At 37.2% G+C, this 21,657-nt stretch overlaps 1 protein-coding gene across 2 annotated transcripts in view; it reads left to right on the forward strand.

Annotated features, from left to right (window-relative positions):
* APBA1 (amyloid beta precursor protein binding family A member 1) overlaps positions 1-21,657 on the forward strand; it is a 42,190-nt gene that overhangs the window by 1,615 nt on the left and 18,918 nt on the right. The window contains exons 2-5 of one of the 2 annotated variants that reach the window (XM_058827637.1): positions 9,292-9,393; positions 12,669-12,708; positions 16,558-16,703; positions 21,512-21,544. In XM_058827637.1, coding sequence (XP_058683620.1) covers positions 9,292-9,393; positions 12,669-12,708; positions 16,558-16,703; positions 21,512-21,544 — 321 coding nt within the window. The remainder of the gene's footprint in view (positions 1-9,291; positions 9,394-12,668; positions 12,709-16,557; positions 16,704-21,511; positions 21,545-21,657) is intronic. The other variant, XM_058827638.1, reaches the window with a different exon arrangement.

Here is a 21,657-nt window from a genome sequence, read left to right on the forward strand (position 1 = left end):
GTCATGTGAGGGAAGAAATCTTCCCAGATTATTTTGTGTGAGAAACCATTATTTTTAACTTAACTTTAAAAGTTTACAAAACTAAAATTATTTCTGTCCCCATTTTCAAATAGATCACATTACTCTTTTTCTACACATTTACCATATTGTCTGTAAATACTCTTGTTGTTTGGAGGATCAAAGGACTTCCTGTTGCTTCCTAACTGATTGTAATAAAGAGTACCGTAATGGTCTTGGTGACATTAGGTTGAGGATCCTGAAAGCACCAAGATCTTCCTGAAGGTGCTTCGCCTGCTCTCCAAAATCCCGATGCATCTTGCAGAATTGAACTTCCCTGAGATGTGCTGATATGACTCAGTCTGGTATGCTCATATAGTGAACAAACCAGGTGTTTTTATTGGTGTCTGCATACATCAGATATTGAAGTATATAGGGGTTCCCATTTTGCACCAAAAATTTAATTTCTCATTCAATATTTTTTGTACCATGATAAGAACCTGACTGAAATTTTCAAGGCTGGCTGAAATCAAAACAGTGATTTATAATGACAATTAGTATAGCTCAGTGGAGAGAGAAACAATGGTTGAAGATGCACAAAGAGACTGTTTTCTTGGAAGGAAGAAGTAAATTACACAAATAATTTAGAAGATCTTAGTATATTGAGGAGAAGACTTGTTGTAGAAGGGACTTGAGACTGAGCAGGAATTTTGTTTTTCCCTGAAGCAGAGGTATGTATTTGCTTTATTGGATTCTTTAATTTAGATGGCAACTTAAAAACTGTACATTTTCTTTAAAGAAGCATTCCTAGAACTGCTTAGCTGTAAATTGGGCAAAAATAGCTTGTGTTGACTAAGTGACCATAAGTGCTCAATGTAATAAAAATATAGTTGAAGTCCATTAATCTAATTGTAAATTTTTGTTCTGTCTCCCTCGAGAAACATACCAGACATGTTTATCAGACTGATTTATAGCATTGACCTGGAAATACGAGTGTTTTTACCTTCAGGCAGAGACAATTTTCTTGTCCCAGAAGTATCAAATTGCTGCAGATAAATAATGCAAATTGGGTGATTTTTTGCCTTCCGTTATTTTGCAAGTCTACTTCAAAAATTATCATCAAGTTTTTTTTTAGCAAATTTTCTTTTAGAGATCGAACTTAGCTGAATAATAATATTGTCATCATAATCACATGATACTGAAACTTGTAAGTCTTCTTTAGATACAAATAATCACTTTTTATTTAGCTAGAAGCTGTTCACTGGAGATGAGTGAAGCCAGAGGAATGATTTGTGGTTGATATTCATTAAATACAACAGCCTCCTTTGCCTTTTTTCCCCAAGAAGGTGAATCCCCACTGCTGAGCATTTCTGTAATACATTCACAGCAGAATGCTTGGTAGGATGTCATTTGGAAGTGTCCAGATACTGTTTTAAGAAGCTAACAATTCAGAAGCATTCAGCTAGCCTGCAGTTAGGTATATTTTGGGACTGTTAGGAAAGATATACAATGACTGTGACAGTGAGAAAGATACAGATCATTGTATCTGTGTGTATTTAAGATGTCCTGATTTCAGTTACATTCACAGGTTTATCTACCAGGATTATCAGTCATTCCTGGGTATTTCTTCTCAAAATAAATGTTTGGTAAGGTGTATGCGAAAAATAAATTGCTCACTGCCCATGGACGATCCTGTTGTAATAAACTCCAGCAGTCCTGTTGTGTAGGAGGCAGGTTGCAGACTTCTGTGAATAAATAAGTAGTTTAAAGAGGTACCTGTTTAATATTTAACAACGGAGAATATTAGCTGCCATGTGCCTTGTGCACCCTGGTTTAATGATGCATGCTTTCACTTGAATCAGAGGTGGTCTGGACTGTGAGTTTGTGAGGAAGGTGTTGCACTTGTGTTTTTGATGAAAGCTGAAAAATCCTTAGTATCTTTTGAATAAAGGCAGTAAGAGTATTTTTTAATATTTGCTAAACAAATGAGATCTCTACAATTGACATATATTTCCAAAGTCTGTGTATCAGAAACGTTTTAAACCAAAGCACACCATCATTTGGATAGGCCTCATGAGAATCTCTTTTTCAAATACAATAGCAGCAAGGGCTACACAGCTGTGAGAAGTGTGGCATCAGGAAACTGACCCATGATGGAAAAGGCTATGGAACTGCATTGTTTATTCTTGTGGAACAAGACTGTTTTTTCTGAGTGTGAAATGGAGACATTTCGTTCACCCATGAAATCATGGAATCCTGGAATGGCTTGGGTTGGAAGGGACCTTAAAAAATCATGTAGTTCCAACACCCCTGCCCTGGGCAGGGACGTCTCCCACTAGACCAGGTTGCTCACAGTCCCATCCAGCCTGGCCTTGGACACTACCAGGGATGAGGCAGCCACATCTTCTGTGGGGAACCTGTTCCAGTGCCTCACCACTCTCACAGTAAAGAATTTCTTCCTAATATCTGCTCTCTACCTACCCTCTTTCAGATTGAAGCCATTTCCCCTTGTCCTGTCACTACATGCTCTTGCATGCAGTCTCTCTCCACCTTTCTGTTAGGCACCCTTCAGGCACTGGAAGGCTGTGGTTAGGTCACCCAAGGCCTTCTCTTTTCCAGGCTGAACAATCCCAATTTTCTCAGCCTTTTCATCATACTGAATAAAGTTTGTAGCTGAAGCTATGAAAAATCTTAAGCATGGACCTTCTAGTAGTAGTACATCTGTGCCTGAAGGTGGTGGACTGGGAGACCCTTTAGGAAAATACATTCTAGATGCACAGAGTTACCTCGCTGGAAGGGTAGGCCTATATCCCATTTAGGTAGCCCTTGCTCACCATTCTTCTCAGATTCTCCACTAGAAACCTGCAGTGAATGTGCCTAGCCAAGCCCAGAAATTGTGATATTTAAAGGTCTAAATAGAAGACCAGTGCATGGATCTGGATTTGAGATAAATTTTCATTCATACGTTCAAGTGGAAAGGATTACAGGTATGTGCAGTAGATAATTCAAAATGCAATAAAATATTCTGGTGTTTAAAATGTGTGGAAAAAATAGTATCTTTGTTACAGAGCTTTGAGAAGAGTGTCTTGCTTAGTTGTGAAATTACAAAAACCTACTGAGAAAAGCACTGAAAGGCTCAAAAAGTCAAGTAGAATTTTTTGGGCTGTGAATTATACAGAGTAGAAGCAGGCGACCTGCTTCAGCTCTGCCATAATCAGGAAAAAACAATGGTTTGGAGGTAGAATTCATTCACTTAAGAACCAATTACCATGACTTTTTTCTGAGGTCTGTTCAGTTATCCATGGGTTTATAGATCTGAAAGCCAAGTTTTGTTGATCTGCAGGACATGGTTTGTTTCTGCATGTCAATACTTCAGTTTTGCAAAGTCCTGTCACTGCTGTTCCTGTCACTCTATTCCTCTGCAGACATTTGAGGTGTAGGGATGTTAGAATACACCCTGATACAAAGTAAAATCCCATATATGGGTGGTTTAAATCTGTGAAGTAAAAATTCAGAGCTGAAGACAAATCTTTAGTGGAACAGAACTGAGCTGCATTGTTTTACTTCTCTGTTGTTTTTGATTATGTATATTTTATTTCAACTCTTGCATTCTTAGCTGCAGGATTTTCTCAATTTTGATACCTCAGTGTTTTCATGGAGATGAATTTGCTTCACTTTTTCCACAGCAAGAGTAATGTATTATTAAAATGCAATAGAGAAGTGTTTTAAATAATTAAGCAGGCTTCAGTAATAAATGAACTAAGAGAGAAAAAGAGAGAAAGGAAACAATTGAAATAAAGATGAGTTTTTATTGACAGTATATTGCTGAGTTTTTTTCTGAGCATATCTTTTTAAACTGTTGGTCGAGCACACAAGCTATAGGTCAGTTTTCTATCATTTGTGAGATACCCAGACTTAAGTTTATGCAGAAAAAAAAGCCCCAAATGCCCCAAACCAAAAGTCACTAAAGAACCAAAGCAAACCAAAACAAAAAGTATTTTATTCATCAATCACACAGAAGAAAGCTTAAATTTAGCAGTTATTCTGCTTTTAGGCAAACAATCCCAGATGAGTTACTGGCTTTTAAATTATGGTGAGCAGTGGATATATAACCCCTTGAATGTTGTTTTGTTTGATTACATTTTTAAATTATTGAGAGATGAAAGTAACTTGATTTTTATGTACTGTTGAATACTAGAACAGTACTTGCTATACTTAAAATTTTTTGATCACGAAGGAGGAATCCACAGTGATTTTTTCAGACTGACACGTAAAACTGCATTTGAAGTTGAAAGTATGGCTAAGGAAGTCCATACTCAGAGAGGCAGCCAGCACTGAGTCAGATCTCTCAAATGGGATTGTTTTTCATTGTCCAGATGCTGACAAGTGATAGGAGGCTCTGTCTTTGCAGGACATCATCTTGTGTATCAGGGGAAATTCCACAAACCAAAACTTTCAGAACTGCATTTGTTCTTAGATACAGTTATGATTCTATATGATCACTCCAGTATGTGTGATCCATTGCTATTGTTTACCTTAAACTAAATGCAAAAAACTTCCTTTGTTAAATGTGTACATAAGACTGTTGTACATAATGTTATCTGCATAGGCAGGAATAATTTCTGTTGACTACCACCTAGTGTCTTACCCATAAGCAAATGGGTCATTTCTGCGGCAGCAACTGCATGAGTCAGCTGTTAGATCTGTCAGAGTCCTGACCCAGCTGTTGACAGAGCTCCTCACTTTAGATGCTAACTACCCAGGATGGTAGTTAAAATGATAACTGATGCTTATGAGTTGTCTTGGGCATGGGAGGAGCCTTTTGGGGTATTCTGTTTAGGCTGAAGTTCCTATATGGAGAGGTCCTATAGCAGTAATCAAGTATGTTGTTCTGAATGAGCCGCTCAGCCAGTAACCTTGTATCAGGTCACCTTGACCTGTCATGTATGTACAAACTGACAGGGGGCAGGTCCTGGACCACCCAGAAAACAGATGGGTAAGTGCACAGGCTATGTGCAGAGGCAGTTATACCAGAATTACAGTACAAAGTCAAGTTTCATTCATACATTAGAATTATAAATGGAACTGCATAGATTTGCCACAGGATGCAAATATGTGTAAACTGCTAAGTTGGTATCATTTTTTTCAAGCCCACCATTTTTAGTACTGTACTTAAAAAAAATTTTCAACAAAGACAACCAGTTAGCTTTTAGCTTCATTCTTTATGAGTATTTATGCCAGCTGAAACCTATGGTCTCAGTCTGTATTTTAGTGAACAGAATTTGAGCTATACAAATGATAGAGGGCACTGCCAGCACATAGTTGTTCTAAAACCGAGGAAATTTACTGCCATCTTTGTCCTGATAAAGGCAGTTCCTGTGATAGAATGCATCTGACTATACCTGGATGTTGGACCTGAAGATTCCATAGTGCTTTGACCTTTTCCTAGTGTGTGCAGATTCTTTTAAGAACACTATCTCTAAAATAAAAAAAAATGAAAGCCTTGCTTTATCCAGTTGTCTCCTGAGCTAATGTAAAAGGAGACTTTGCCATACCTGTGCCATAATGCATGTAGTATAAGTATTATTAATATTATAGGCATTAGAATCAAATAATGCTCTGTTGTTTAAGTGAATAATGAATTTCTGAAGCATTTGTTGGTTTGACCATACACGTGATATTACAAAAAAGCTCTGAATAAACTACTATTTTCAATACAAAAAATTGACCAATGCTGTTTAACATCTTTGTGAGCAACGTGGGCAGTGGGATTGAATGCTCCCTTGGCAAGTTTGCCGACACCAAGCTAAGTGGTGTGGTCAACACACTGGAGGGAAGAGTTGCCCATCCAGAGGGACATGGGTACACTTGGGAGGGGGGCCTGATCTGTGAGAGCTTCATGAAATTCATGAAGGCCAAGTGCAAGGCCCTGCAGATGGGCCAGGACAATCCCAAACACAAACTGGAAGAACAAGTCATTGAGAGCAGCTCTGCAAGGTAGGGACTTGGGGACACTGGTCAGTGAAAAACTTCTTACAAGGGCATGTAACAATAGGACAAGAGGGAACTACTTCAAATTGACAAAGAAGGTTTATATTAGATACAAGGAAAAATTCTTTACTGTGGAGGTGGTAAGGCACTGGCACAGTTTGCCCAGGTGCCACATCCCTGGAAGTGTTCAAGTCCCAGCTGGATGAGGCTTTGGGAAGCCCAGTCTAGTGGGAAGTGTCCCTGTCCATGGCAGGGGCAATAAAATTTAGATACTCTTTAAGGTTCCTTCCAATATAAAAGATTCTATGACTCTGTGATTCTGTGATTTCATCCCCTCTGTCCTAGCCTTGTGTGTGGCTATGTGACCCACAAGCTGTACTCTCTTCGAATGATCTGCTGCTAAAAGCATATAAAACAACACTGTTTTTATAAAGAAAGAGCAAGTGGTTGTATTTGAAGGTGTGTCAGTGTCAATTACATGTCTCTTCATGAACTGTATAGGAAGCAGCTGGATTGACCTGGATATGTTAGATGCAACACAATCCTCTCCTTTTACAAGTTCTGTTACTAAATCCCTCTGCACAAGAGCGAGGAAGGTGGAGTGAGTTGCATGTTAGTTAGAGTCAAACAACACCAAAATTGAGATGGAGAATTTTTGGATGTACCAGGTTGAATATCGAAAGAAAAATGTAAGTAGATACTCAAGAGAAAAAGGGATAGCTATCACTTTTTTTATTGGTGCACCTAAAAAAAAATAAAAAATCCATTGATAGATGTCTATGCATAATAACAGCGTGCATCATGTAACCTTACTGTGTTTGTTCTGACAACAACTTTGTTAGGCTTCTAAAACTAGTTTTGTTAATGATAAATGATAGTGAAACTGTTACTAAACATTTATTTTAGAGTTTGTTTAGAGCAGCTGTGCAAATTACCTATCTGCTATGATCCATCAAAATATTTCTTGTTATTGCTGTGACTGCATTCTTTCCTTGTGCATTCTATATAGTACCTCTAAAAATGCATTTTGTTGTCGATGAGAACTGAGTGTCAGTGCTTCAAAGACTGGACTTTCCTGTAGAGATGTTTTCAAGGACAGCTCTCATGTCATGTCATGCAGCAGACTTTGTAAGATGTTTGGTATTTGGCTTTGGTAGTTCTGGTTCTTGGCTTGGTGTATTTGAGCGTGTTTGTTTGGTCATTGTTTTTCTTTAGGGGTTTTCTCCCCCAAAATAAATATTTAAGCAGACATTCAAACAGCACATAGAAAGCCATGTAATAACTTAGTTTTGTCATTCTGTAGATGAAAATAGCTGAGTAAAGGCACTTAGAGTGCTACTGAAGTAGCTGTTAGTATATTTCAAATGATGCACAATTTCTTAATGCTAATTGCCTAGTTTAAATTAGGTCATTTATCTTTCAGTGTGTGAATATGAGAGTTTTCAGCCATTGTAAAGAGTGTTCTTTTTGTGTACACATCCACATTTGATGCTTAAATTGATTTCTTTGTTTCATGTTTAAAGCTCAGTCCTACAGTGTCTTTATTATTTATTAATTATCTTTATTACTAATGTCATTATTGCATTGATAGTATTATGCACCTTTTAAATTTGTTCCTAATACAGAAATACTGCATAATTAGAAGAATGTGAGCACTATGAAAACTCTTCCTTATGTAAATAGGAGCTGCCATTTGTGCAGTTGCATCACTGTGGCACTGTTGACTGGTAATTACACAGCAAGTCAAGGGAGCCTGTATCTCTCCCACAGCCCCTGCTCACATGCTCTCTGCAGCAAGTAATTCTTCAGTCTGACGGTGCAACCACATGCCAGCTTCCTAGAGATTGTTTCACAGCTGCATCTTCTTTTGGCTTGCAGTTGTGATTCAAAATACAGGGAGATGCAGGGACAGCTCCTTAACACAGGATATATCTGTAAAGATTGCTTCCTAACTCTTTGGAAGCCTTTATTACTTAACTGTAATTTTAATACTTAATTATTATCTAAGATAGTGGAATGTTTGTAAAGAGAAGGAAGCAGAGAGTTACGTTTTGTTTCATTTAATATCTAAGGGAGGCTAAGAGAAACTTAGATATTTGGGTTTTTAGTTGTTCTTGGTTTGGTTTTGGTTTCATGGGTTTTTTGTAAACTATTTCATAGAACTCAAATTTTCAGCTGCAGTAGATGTGGAGCATGAGGGTGGAACTGCTGTCAGCTCAGACTCCTGGAAATGCATCCCTTTTGTGGTATGACTCATTGGCTCAGAGGAAAGCTATGTCATACTGTTTATTAAAAGATAAGAATAGCATTTGACTTGTTTTGCCATCAGTGACGAACTGTTGAGCTGGCAAAGGTAGAGCTGCACTCTTCCTGTGTTAAAGGAGAGTGTAGAATGCCAGGTCTATTGGGCTAAATACCCTGCTGTAGCTAAATGCTAAACTTCGCTTTTGAGGATTGCCATTTTGGCTTGGACAGACATGTTTTGTAGGTATCTCCTTAAAATCTGCCTCTAAAAATGCCTGCTGGCTAAAGCTTTGTACTCTCTTTCATTTCAGTCATCTTCATTAGTTCCACATACTGTGTTCCTGTGTCACACCATCATACTAGGGCACCCTGCTCTGTACTTCAGATACCTTGCTACAGCTTTTTTACATTACCAGCATTCATTAGGAATTGTCTATGATTAGAATATCCTTTCCCAGAACATTCTTCCCCTTTATCAAGATACTTGCTGATCAATCACATAGACATTTGCTCCACTGAATTGTTTATGGAAAAAGAAGAATGAGGAAATCTGTGTGTATTGACCTCATAGCATGAACTGTTGAATATTTTCCAGGTTTGTACTCTATCTGGAATGAGGAATCCCACTCCTTGATTACACTGGTATTAGATTTTCATTGAGTATATTCATAAATTCTTGAATAAATCAATATTGCTCTGCACACCTTATATATGTTGTTTTCTAATGTAGTGGAATAACATTTATGGACAAATGCTGTGGCCTTCTTCTCCTCACATTAGATTAGTTTAGCACCTCAGGTAAGTAATACCTGGAAGCATGTGCACTTATGGGGAATTTCCGGTCTTTTCTTCGCTTTTCTCTGTTTGACAAATAAATAAACTTTAGCTGAATCCCTGTGTGATGCTTAAGGTTAATTCATTTGTCTCCCACCACAGCTTACTCTTATGTGACTTTAATTTTTTTTTTCTTAGAGTGTCAGAGCATAGTACATAGAATATGAAAGAATAATTTCTACATTGGGCACTTAAAATAACTTTTGATTTTCTTGTTGTGTCTAGTCTCCATCTCCAGATTCCTCTTCACCTCGAGGTGCTGAATCATCAAGTAGGCAACATCACCAGGATGTCTGCAGTACAGCAGAGGCTTCCACTAATAAAGAGGTAAAGTAAAACCTTTTTAAAAGCTAGTCTTGTTCATGCTGCTTATGCCTTTTAATTTTCCTAGCTCCCTTGTACCTGTTCAATCCCTTTTCTTCTTTTTCCTTTCCTTATGCTTCTTTGCCGTATGCTTGCCCACCTATCTGACTGGATTTCTAACATGCTGAAGATTCTTTGTCATGGCATTTCTGACTCTGTGTTCAGCTGTCACTAAATTTCTTTACCAGGCAGCAGGGTACTGATTTATCAAACAGCCAACATCCTCTCTGTAGCAGAGAGAAAACGAAGAAGTCCTTTTGGTTTTTCCCCCACTAAGAAAGAGTATTTCTCAGCCAGATGAAAAAGTGCTTAAATTAAACTAATTACATAATAAATTATGCTGCTTAGTATTTTGTTGTTGTAGAAACCGGCCTGCAAGTGATTCGTAGTCAGAATTCAGTTCCTGACTCCAGGCTTCTCAGAATAAAACTACATAGTTAGGGTTTTTTTCCCTTTACCTGGTAGTGCTTTAGACTACAGTAGTTCCACCAAAATGAAATAAGTATAACTAGAACTGCTTATAGTGTGAAAAGAGAATCATTTGACTTAAGAAGGATTTGGATTAGTGTAGAGTGGCAGGTTCTGTATACAGAAAAATCTGCAAATATTTGGTTTATTCGCCTTTTTTTGATAAACTTGAAAACAATCTAGAAACTACTGTAGCAAAATACCATATTGTTACTGATACTAACGCATGAGTTATCTTCCAAAATTAAAAACCTGATCTACTACAAGTAGATTAAAAATTAAACACTAATTAAATAATCGGTTTGTTCCTTTTTACTTTTGCAATTATCAAAGGATAGGAAAGCTTGTAACATGTATGTAATTGTGTCAGTCTGCATTTGCATTTAGAAAATAATGAAAAATTTCAAAAGACTGAAGAAAACCATGATTTTTCATATTCTGAAGTTTTCAACTATAGATCATGTCTTTAAGTTTTCATCTGCTTTACTGTTAACTTATTAAAGCCTTAAGCTTTCTTCCCTACACACTTTGTCACTATGTATTCTATATTTTAGCTATTTTTAGGTGTCAATAAACTTATCCAAAGGAAAAAAAGAACACCCAAGCAAAACACTGTTGATATCAATTGTTAGGATGTGCTTACATATAGTTACAGAGGTGGTAAACCAGGTTCCACTGTAAGGATGTATTGGGCTATTAGTTTCCCTCAGATGGGGAATAATTCCCACTTTAATATTTCTAATGCAAGAATAAAGGTGATAAAATAGCCATATAATTTCTGTATTTTTTAGGTCTTAGAGAAACCTTTTTATTAAATATAAATTTATAATACCAGATGGTAACAAGATTATTGAAAGTAATAAAATATTAATGACCTCAGTATTTCATTATTCATGGCTATTTAAAATTAAGAAGTGTAGGTTTCCACCTATTGGTAACATTACCTGATACTTTACTCTTCCAGTGGTTTTAGTATAATGCCTTTCTACCTGCATAATGAGCAAGAAAAATGAAGCTTTTGAGTGAGAATAAGGACATATATGGTGGTGGTTTGCACCACTCTACCCTGGAAATAAGTTGCTACTTGGAGTGTTGAACAGTTGCTAAATCTGTATCATAGATTTTGTTCACTGCTTAAAAAGAAAGAAATACTTTGTAAAGTATTTATATATATGAGCTGCCTCTCGTCTGTAGATTTGTCCCCTATGACTGTCAGAACCCAATGCTTGAATCTCCCCTTTAGCACTACATCAGCAAGTATTACAAACAGTTGTTGGAGTCTATATGGATAGGTTGTTCAGTAGGAACATTCACCTGAAGAGGTGATGGGGCCACAGATGTGAAAAGACATGCCACTGTCCTCACAGCAGCTTAAACGTGTTGGCAGCAGCAGATCATTGATTATTGACATCTTATTGATGTTAGTACAGAATCTGATGGACAGGATTCTTGGATTCTCAACATAGTTTAGTAATTTTCATAGGGAGTGAAAAGAACTTACAACTTGCACAGACTCAGCTGTCTGTGTCACATGCCTTTTCTTTTTAATTCACAAATTTTATTTTATAGTAAGACATGCATCATTGGTTAATAATATTATTTGTTATATCAGTTTTCCATATCTTAAAAAGGAGAAGACTCCTTGGGGTTAAGTCAATCAACCTGTTACATAACAGTCACCTTTCTAGTTCTACCTGGTTTTTCCACTAGTACACAGACCCTGGTAAGTTGCCTGTCATAAAGATAAACAATTTGGCGTATATTTCCCTGTATATCATCTGGAAATATACTGAAAATTACTGAAGATTGTATGCATTATTCTGATAATGTGTATAGATTTTCTTTTAATAGAATTATATTAAGCAGTCATTGGAGGAATTAATGCTAATACAATCAGTTACGGATTCATTAACTACCCACTTACCTGCCTATGATAGCAGCAGGTATTTCAGTATAGCCATTACCAATTATATAGTCCCACACACAATTTTGTTTGATAAATTTTTTGTGGTTTACGTTATTGATTAAACAAAGTGGTGAATTTCATTCATTAAAAGTTGTAGCTGTCAGATGTCTGAAGGGTTAGTCTCATAGTCTTTCACAGAAAATAACAGTAGGATGTATGGTATTACTTCAGTGTGTGTATTTACATGCACAAGCCAAGATTCTGTTTATTCCTTCACTCTTTATGTGATTTATGCTACCAAATGTGTTTTTGTGCTCAGTATGGTGTAAGCACAGTTGGTGGTGAGGTCATGGTGAATCTGGTTATCCCACAGAATAGAAGTTGCTCCCTAACCTGTTAAAAGCTAGGGAGCTTTCTGTATGTTCTGTTAATGTGAGGGATAAATCTAAAACCATTCCTAATGAATAACTGTATTTTGTTAATGATGGTTTCAGTCATGGATTTTAACAGGAAAGTGCAATTTTTATATTCCTATATGCATTTATTTGAAGTTTGAAGATCTGGTATCTTTGAGGTATTATGTACTTTCCTGCATATTTCTTGATTATTAAAAGTAGAGCACCTATTGATAGATACTGGTCTTACCATATTATCTACTAGGTAAACACAAATGGAGTGCATTGAATTTACTTTAGTAGGTGCTTAGATTTTGGAAATACTAAATATAAATAATAATAAGTGGTGTTCTGCCTTTACTAATAACTATGGCTGATTTAAGTTTGGGGTTTTTTTGGCATGGAGGAATTTTTAATGCATATTTGTGCATGCTATGTTCTGTTTGAAATCCTTTTTGTCTTAATTACAGTCCAGAAAAAGCTTGGCTTCATTTCCAACGTATGTTGAAGGTAAGATAGTTCTACAGTTTATAAATGTTTTTTCACATCAAAAAACCCACGTGTATTTATAATGTCTGAAATTTTACTTTTATTTCCTGAATAGAAGAACTACTAAGGTTGGGTATACCGATTTAGATTAAATTGTGTGTAATTTAGAACCTGAGCTAAATCCTACTGTGCTCTTTCAGAAATTTGGAAGCATGGAGCTTTTCATTTTCTAGTGTTTCATTCATAGTTTCTGTATCAGTTGTGCTGGTTTTTTCCTCAGTATCACTTAAAATATTCTATGGTATTTACACAACATATAAGAATGTGTGCAGAGAAGGAAAACAGACTAAGCAAGAAGACTGTAGTGCTCTGTCCACGTAGATTTCTGTTGGCAGGCTCAATCTAAATTTGATTTATTGGCAGGCCTGCCAGTGAAAATCTGCTTTGCTTAACAACTACTTGGCTCTTTATTAAATACTGCTTCTCACCTCAGAGTTAAAGTTTCAGTAGTGCTGATTTTTTTCAGAACAATGTGAAAAAGCAAGTTACCTGCCTCATGAACTGCTGTTACCTTTTGTCTGAGTTTGCATCGTATGTATACTGCAGGAAGAACACAAGTTTTGTGCAGTTATGACAGAACCAGAAAGTAGAAGTTTCCTCTGACAGTATGAAATTTTAGAAATACAATTGATATAATGCTTTATTTGGACTTTTCAGTCCTTGGATTGTTTCACAGTGTGCTGTATTTAATTATGTGACCATTTTCTTTGGACTGCAAATTGACTGTTGTTTTAGTCTTAAGAGTGTAAGCTGCCTGTTTTGGAGTCTCTGGCCAGAATATCAGTTAGTCCATAGCTAAGCATTGGAATTTTACAACAGTTAAGGATCTCTCTTAGAATTTAAATTAATCTCCTTTTGGTAGTCCTGTGTATCAAGGGGGCATTTAAAAATAATTACCTCCACCTTAGGAAAAAAAAAACAAATTGTAAACTAAAATTTTCTTGGTTCTTTGTCCAGCACAAAATTCCTTAAAATTACAAATGTTCCATTTATATGCACCAGCAGTCCAAGGAAAAATTTGCCACCACCTATACTAGCTATACTAGGCTTTCATTGAGGTAATAGTTTTGTTATCAGAGATAATAAAGGAGGTATTCTAAAAAGTAATGCTGTCTGTGTGTTCACCTCTGATACAATTGGAGCACGTACCTTTTTGGAGTTTAATACGCCACTTCCTTGGAGTCCTACACCTTTGCCCATTTTTTTTTTCTCATTTTGATCAGAAATGGTAAAGGGTTTCACATCCTTTAACGTCAAGTGGTGGAAGTAGTGAAGAGGCCTTGATGTGCAGAGTAATAAATAGCAGCACTTAATATGCTGTGTGATTTCTGTGTAAATATGTAATACTTCCAGATGCATGAATTTCCCTAAGGAAATAACACAATTTCTTTAGGTCATGTGCTTGCAAGTGACTTCTTAATTTTGAGAATTTTCCAGATACATACTGCCTGAGCAAACTGCACACTGGAGATGAGCATCTTAAAATTGCTAGTCATGAATTTTTGTATTTAAAGAAATCAAAAAGAAGACAAGCCTGCTCACAAGATTTATGCATGTGCTTCTGTCTGTGTGTATGGTTTCAGTGTGATATTTAGCTCCAGCTCTTTCTTTTTTATTTTAATCATAATAATGACTTGCTTTTCCTTGAGGCAAAAGCTACCCATGCTTATTCTGAGGGGTTCTTAGTCTTACATGTTATCATTAGAAAAAAAGTTTGCATTCTGAGTAATTTGAAACGTAAACCCCCATCACCTTGTAGTTCAAGATACCCCCTGATGTTTTTTTAGAGGAAAAAAGAAAGACAAATGTAAACACAGGTGTTTTCTGATGAAATGTGAACATATTTACTGTGAGCATTCTTTAATACGATTTATATTCTCACTTGTCTTGAGCAGCAATAGTTTTCCCTTACTTCTAAGAACAGGAAGTTTCTTAAGTTAACCAGCCTCCCTTTTGGATCATGGCAATTTTAACATCGTATCAAAATGGAACATTTTCATGTATAAAATTTTTAGGTAAGGCTGCCAAACACGAAAAATCTTACAAATCGTAAGTGCTGCTTTGTAAGAATTTTCCTTGCTTGATAATGAACACTTCACACCCCATCATTTTCCACAAAATTTGATGGGAATTGGATCTCTAAGAATCTGTGGACTAAGAGAGTTGCTTTGCCAACAAGAGAGCCCGTGCTCTGTGTATTTAGTAACATTTTTATTTAACTCAGTTCTTTACCACAGTATCCTTGTTAAGACTAGTATTTTTAAAGGTCTGTGGCATAAAAATTCTGAGTAGAGTATGAGTAAAAATACTGAGTATATGTAGAACATTCTCAGGGATGTTGATCTGCCTGTTTCACCAACTGTGTTTAGTGCACAAGCAAGAAAGAGGCTGATTGCTGCTATGAAACTGCACCTTTTCTCTTTCTGCGTGTCATTGTTGGTCTCAGAATTGCAGGACTGATTTTGGTGGGTGAGGAATAAGCTGAGTAACTGTGTCTGTCCCTTTATCAAGTGAAAAATCACAGTTTATTTTGCTCCAAGCTGATCCCTACTCAGAAAAGAATGAGCTATTATGAGAAACAGGCTGGATTAACAATTGTAGCTTTTGCTGGAGAGATCTTGTACTGGGTTTGCATAGCAAGGTTGTGGGGTGGCTAGAAGAAGTGGGAAGCTGCTGGAAGCTTTCTGCCTGTCCAATAGAATTGGCGCCAACTGGCTCCAAGACAGACCCACCACTGGCCAAGGCTGAGCCCATCAGTGACAGTGGTAGCACATCTGGGATATTGTATTTAAGAAGGGGGAAAAGACTGCACCACAGCAGCTGTAGCCAGAGAGTAAAGGGCTGGGATTGTGTAAAAAAAAAAAAAAATCTCTGAAGACAAGGTCAGTGGAGTAGGAAGGACTGGAGGTGCTCCAGGTGCCAGAGCAGAGGTTCCCATGCAGCCCATGGTGATGACCATGGTCAGTCAGTTGTGCCTCTCCAGCCAGTTGAGGTCCACAGTGGAACACACAAGCAGCCCCTGGAGAACCCCATATCGATCACGTGGATGCCCAAAGAAAGAATGCTGTGACCCCACGGAAATCCCAGGCTGAGCAGGCTCCTTGCAGGATATGTGGTCTAGTGGAGAGAGGAGCCCGCCTGGAGCAGGTTTGTTGGCCAGATTTGTGACCCCATAGGGAGCCCTCATCAGAGCAGTCTGTTCTGAAGGATTGTCTCCTGTGGGAGGTATCCCATTCTGGAGCAGAGGAAGAGTGTGAGGTGTCTTCCCCATGATGAAGAAGGAGCATCAGAGACAGCATGTGATGAACTGATCACAGCCCCCATTTCCCTGTGCCTCTGGATGCAGGAGATACAGAAAATTGAGAATAGAAGTGAGTTCCAGAAGAAGGAAGGGACAGAGGAAGGTGTTAGAGCCTCTGTTTTTATTTTTCATTATTCTACTCTGACTTCATTAATAATAAATTAAACAAGCTTCCACAAGTGGAGTCTGTTTTGTGCATGGCAGTAACTAACGAGTGATCGCTCCCTGTTCTTGTCTTGCCCCATGAGACTTAGTTATATTTTCTCTCCCCTGTCCTTCTGCAGAGGGGAGTGATAGAAGAGCTTTGGTGGGCAGGGTCAACCCACCACAAATTTTGAAATAATTTGATGTTTTGTGCCTTTGAAAGTACTGGTTGCCTTTTTGTTATGCTAAACTGAAGTATTTCAGAGGAGGTTTTGCAGCCATCAGGTGCAGGTTCAAGTTGTCAGAGTTCTGCTGTTTCGCTGTGTTTTGTGATTGCCTTCAGTGACGGCTTTCCTGTATTACAGTTCCTGGACCTTGTGATCCTGAAGACTTAATTGATGGAATCATTTTTGCTGCCAATTACCTTGGTTCAACTCAACTCCTTTCTGATAAAACTCCATCCAAGAATGTCAGAATGATGCAGGCTCAGGAAGCTGTCAGCAGGATTAAGGTGAGGAGTAATTCCTGCTGCTTCTTGTATGGCTGCTTTATGATTGTGGGTATGAACTTCTTTCTTATGCAGTGATTTTTCCAGGTGGGGTTATCTGTAGTTTCAGAATGAGAAGTATCTCACCTTTCCTTCCGCAAAATAAATCATATACCTAATGCTGCTTTTGGAACAAGACTGATAAGGGGATGTTATCAAGTAATTTTAATTCCCTATGGTAATATTTGTGCTGTGTACACTAAACCAGAATCTGAAGTGAATAGTGGTCGAAGTTATATATTTATCTGGATGTGGAGGGAAAACAGGTTAAGGAAGTAACTAGTAAGTATTGCAGCTGCTTCTGTCTTGGCGCTCAATGGAGTTGCTACTGTGGTAATGACTGCAGTTATTTTCTACCCTGCTGTGGATACTTGTTTCTCCACACATAACAGCCGTGAACTAATTTAAAAAAAAAAAAAAAAAAAAAAAAAAAGTAGAGAAAAGAATTCATCCTGGAATCTGAAAAAATTTGTTTTGAAAGAGAAATTCCAACTGATTTCTGTACTGGCCATTCTCAGCAATGGGAATGCTGCTGTACTGTAAGTTACAATTATGACATTGTCAACTGAAATTAAGGTGTGTGGATGAAGGAAGTATTGCACAGTGGTACAGGATGCTGCAACATTCCCACTACCCATACATGACTGGCTAGCAGGCACACAGTTTCATCTTCTGCTGATTCAGCTAATCAGCACAACCAACTCTGGGAATTTTCTGTGTGTTTTTCTTTTGTATATTTTATTTTGGATTCCAACTCAGATTTGGTGTGCAATTGTGTAAAAGAGAGAGGAAGAGGAGAGAAGGTTATCAGCAAGACCAATATTATTGTCTGTTAAGGTCAGCTGATGCTTCCTACTCTTGTTAATCCTTCCAGTGCTTTCCATTGCAGGTGTTCAGTTTAGTCTCTGTATGTAACGTTGAAACAGAAGCTCCAAATGTAGCCATTGAGACAACTTCCAAAAATTGTTATTTTGCTGGTGTTCAAATGCATAGTTCTTGTAACCTCGTCTCTGATAATCATTAACACACTCAGGTTTTAGAAAAGGCAAGAATGTAGCCTTCCTGTTAGAGATTATCCTCCACCACCTCTATAGAACTCTTTGTTAACTTGAACTACTGAGCCTTTTGCAAAAGAGTGATTTATTTTTGTTCATTGGAGACTCTGGATTAAGTGACATTCTTTAAAAATATGTTTCATGCAGCTTTTTTACCAATGGCAGGTCCTGGTGAGTTCTCCCCAAACCTGCAGTGAAGAGTTTTCCTTATAGAGTCTGGTTTTTTCCTGTTCTGGGCAAATAAGACTGTGCCCTTCTGTTTAGTCGTCTCTTTGTGTGCCTTCCTGATGCTTGGCTGTGTGTTAGAAAACTTGTCTGATTTGAATTAAAGGGAACTAAATGTAAGGAAGAAAAGGGAGAGAAAGAAAGACTTTGGTGAGGCTGGATCTCGGAGGGATGTGTCACTGGAGGGTGAAAGGAAAGATTAGCGTGAACTATCATAGCAAATAGGTATCAGGACTGGGACTTGAACCTGGGGCTGCATAGGGAATTTGCACCTAGAAGGTAAAGCTTGTGTAGGAGTAGAAATTAGAAAAGGATTGCAGGGATATGGTGGGCAAAAATGAAGCAGAATTGATACAAACTGGGCCTATGAGGTGTAAGAGTATAGAATCTTTCTCTGATATGAAACATATTTTGTAGAAATTTGTTAACAAAATACCATTCTGAGGATTCTGTTATGCCTCAGCATTTCTGTGTTTCAGAACAGAAGAAATCTATTTAATGCATTTCAGTCATAAACCCTGTAACTTGTGCATCTTTCTAAATCAGCAGGCATGCATATCCTTGCTTACAGTATATTTGTTTCAGGCTTGAGGCCCAAGTGATTGCATTTTTGACCTGGTAAAACCCTAGCTGGTATATTTAATTTTCTGAAACTTGGTGTATTTCAGAAAATTATTGATTTGTATTACATTGTACACAATACCTTTGAACACTTCTTGGACAGTTATTGCTTTCTGCTTCTAAGTAAAGCTCAGGCAACTCCCCTGCACCTTAGGCTCTTTGGCTTGTTAGGGTTGGCTTTTGCAAGTTTTGTTGCTGGTTGCCATTAAAGCTAAATGTTTTCAGAGAGAAATTCATTATGATAGATGGACTTCCTGCTGCCAGATTCATCACTGCATCAGATATTCTATATCCCACATGTGTAAATTATGACTTGCACAGTGACTATGAAGGTTGTGCCCTACTCATGTTTGTTTACAGCATGCCATACTTACTGCATGTCAACTGTTTCTCCATTCAAAGCTTATGATTAAGAATGAGCTTTTAAAATACACAAACTTGAAGCTGAGTATTAAAAAGGGCTGTGTTTAATCCCTGCTATTTATACCTTCACATAACTGTACCTTTTGATTTATTTTTTAACTATACCTTTTGATTTTATTAATCTCTTCCTTTGAGCAGAACCTTCAGGCCACATATTCATTCATTTGGAATGTGAACAGACTTTGAAAGCAATTCTCCATTCTTCTTTAAACAAGTATCTTTTCAGTTAGAAGTACAAGAGTTGGGTGTTTTCTTGCTTGGCCTTCACCTCTATGAAGTCCAGCTAAGTTAAAACAGATATACTGCTTTGAAGGTGTTCATCAAATGCAGTTAGGAGTATTTCATTAGGAGGCACTTCTGGCTTGCTACATGGCGGGTTTGAACGTTTCTAGGTGACACCTGGTTTGATTTCTGAGTGTAATTTGAGATAGAATCCATGTGTGGATATTTAGTTTAGTATTTCACACATTTTCACACACTCAGTGTCCTCTCAGTACTCAGTTGCAGAGCATTTTTTGTAGAGACTAAATGGATTGAATAAACTCAGGACCTCTTAGAAGCTTATTGGGTTTTAATGTTCCATAATTTTGGAAATTGCATCTATATAAATAAATACATTCACTTACCTTAAAGGAAAATCATGAATTCTGTATATTAAAAAAAAAAAAAAGTGTACATTAAGTATTTTCCATTTGTTCTTTTCTTCTAGGAATACAGAATCTTTCATTTGAGTTAGCAAAATAATGTGGTGATAAAGAGGATTTGTCTAATAAAGTATCTTGCATAGAATTATCCTATTTTTTGTTGTTCATGGACCATAACTTATTTTGTGACACTTCTATGCAGTGTTAAATCACTTATTAAAAGTGCTTGTTCCATATCATTGTCTTACTTTTATGAAATATTTGAAAGTAGTTCTTCAATATGCTTTCATTTGAAGAACAGAATTTTCACTAAATTGAGTCATAGTGTATATTGATAAATTGTTGATTCTTCATTGTAAAGCTGTAGCTCAAAGATTTTTTTTCCCCCCTTTTTTCTTCATTTTGGCCTGTGCTTTTCTTCTTTTGGGAGGTCCATCATTCTAAAGTTTGGGAAGGGTGAGAAAGAAAAGCTTGATTTTGGAAAGCAATCTAAATGCTCTCTCTCAGGAGTGTCTCCTCCTTGCCCAGTGCAGGACAGGCAGCCGTTACTCAAGACAAATATATTATTTCTGACTATTAATTTAAATTGAGAGTAATGTAATGAAGAGTCTGCCATGTAAGACAGTTTTAATTGCTTTTGCAATAGTTTGCAAAATAACCTGTCAGGCTACAAAATACTTCTAAGTTTGAAAAAGGTGACTAAAAGCTAGTTTGAGAAAGTTTCTATTTGTAAATAAGCAGGTTGGCCTAAACTTTAAGTGGCTGGTTTCATATTTGTTTAGACAAGATCTGACAGATTGAGGTTGTGAGCATCAATATAAAGTCTATGATGTGTCTTGTAATTCAGGCCTCCTGTTTGCTCTTGGTAAAAGAAGTTAGTGTTGAATCTGTATGAAGCTTGTAACTATAAGCTTCCTTCCCACCACAAGCACACCTGTAAATTAAAATACCAAAGAGGGTGCTACTGTTTGAAGTTAAGGGCTAACTGCCGGCCTGGTGAGTATTGCATTCTTTCAGTGAGCAGCTCTGTAAAGCTCAGTTCACCATTGGTTTAAATTCATGATTGCAACACTGTAAAAATTACGTTGTTTTGGTTAGTAGAAACTTCTTTTAAGGTGTTTCTGGAGCTGAAAAAATTTGGTAGTGTGGACAAATCTTTGTGTAGGTGTCACAGGAAAATATGTTGACCAGAGACACTGAATGAACATGGGTACAGATTTATTTGCTCAGAAAGAAGAGAAAATGAAGGTGACAGTAACCTTTTGTCATTTTATTTTTCCAGGAAAAAGTAGCATAGTGTTAGGGAGGTTATTTTTTTGAAGTCTGTTGAACTATGAGATCTGAAAAAGCTGTAATAATAAGGCATAAAATTTTCTCTCACCTTTTACATTGGTGTGCCTTCAAAAGAAATAACATTATGGTTTACACTGCTGTAAGTGAGGGGAAGCTCTGTTATGTTTCTTAAACCACTCTCCCCCTCACCAAACCTCAAAAACAATTGCACACAAAATAACCTTGTTTATTGCAAGTAACATTTTAAGTGAAAAAAGATCCTTTTGTGTTCTTCCTGACTCTTTTGGTGCTGTTTCTTTTCATTTCTGAAATTAATTGTGCTAAACATGAAATTTTATAATTTTTAAGCTAAAAACAAAAGGAGCAAATTAATCTAAGCAGGGACTACTAATTTAGACCAGCTAGTAGTCTGTGAGCCCTGACATTAGTTTGTAGATTCCTGCTTGACTTGGAGTCTCTGTAAGTTCTTCTCTAACTGTTCTCCTGTCTCTGTTTGTTCCATGCTAAGCAGATGGCCCAGAAATTAGCCAAAAGCAGGAAGAAGGTGCAGTACAAACTCCATCAGCTTGATGTTATGCTTGTTCTTTTGTTTTCTGGGAGGGTTTTTTCCTTTCTTTTTATTTTGTGGTTTTATTTTCTGCATCCAGCAAGGTTTTT

This window comes from Poecile atricapillus, chromosome Z, assembly GCF_030490865.1.
Source record: "Poecile atricapillus isolate bPoeAtr1 chromosome Z, bPoeAtr1.hap1, whole genome shotgun sequence".
Taxonomy (NCBI): Eukaryota; Metazoa; Chordata; class Aves; order Passeriformes; family Paridae; genus Poecile; species Poecile atricapillus.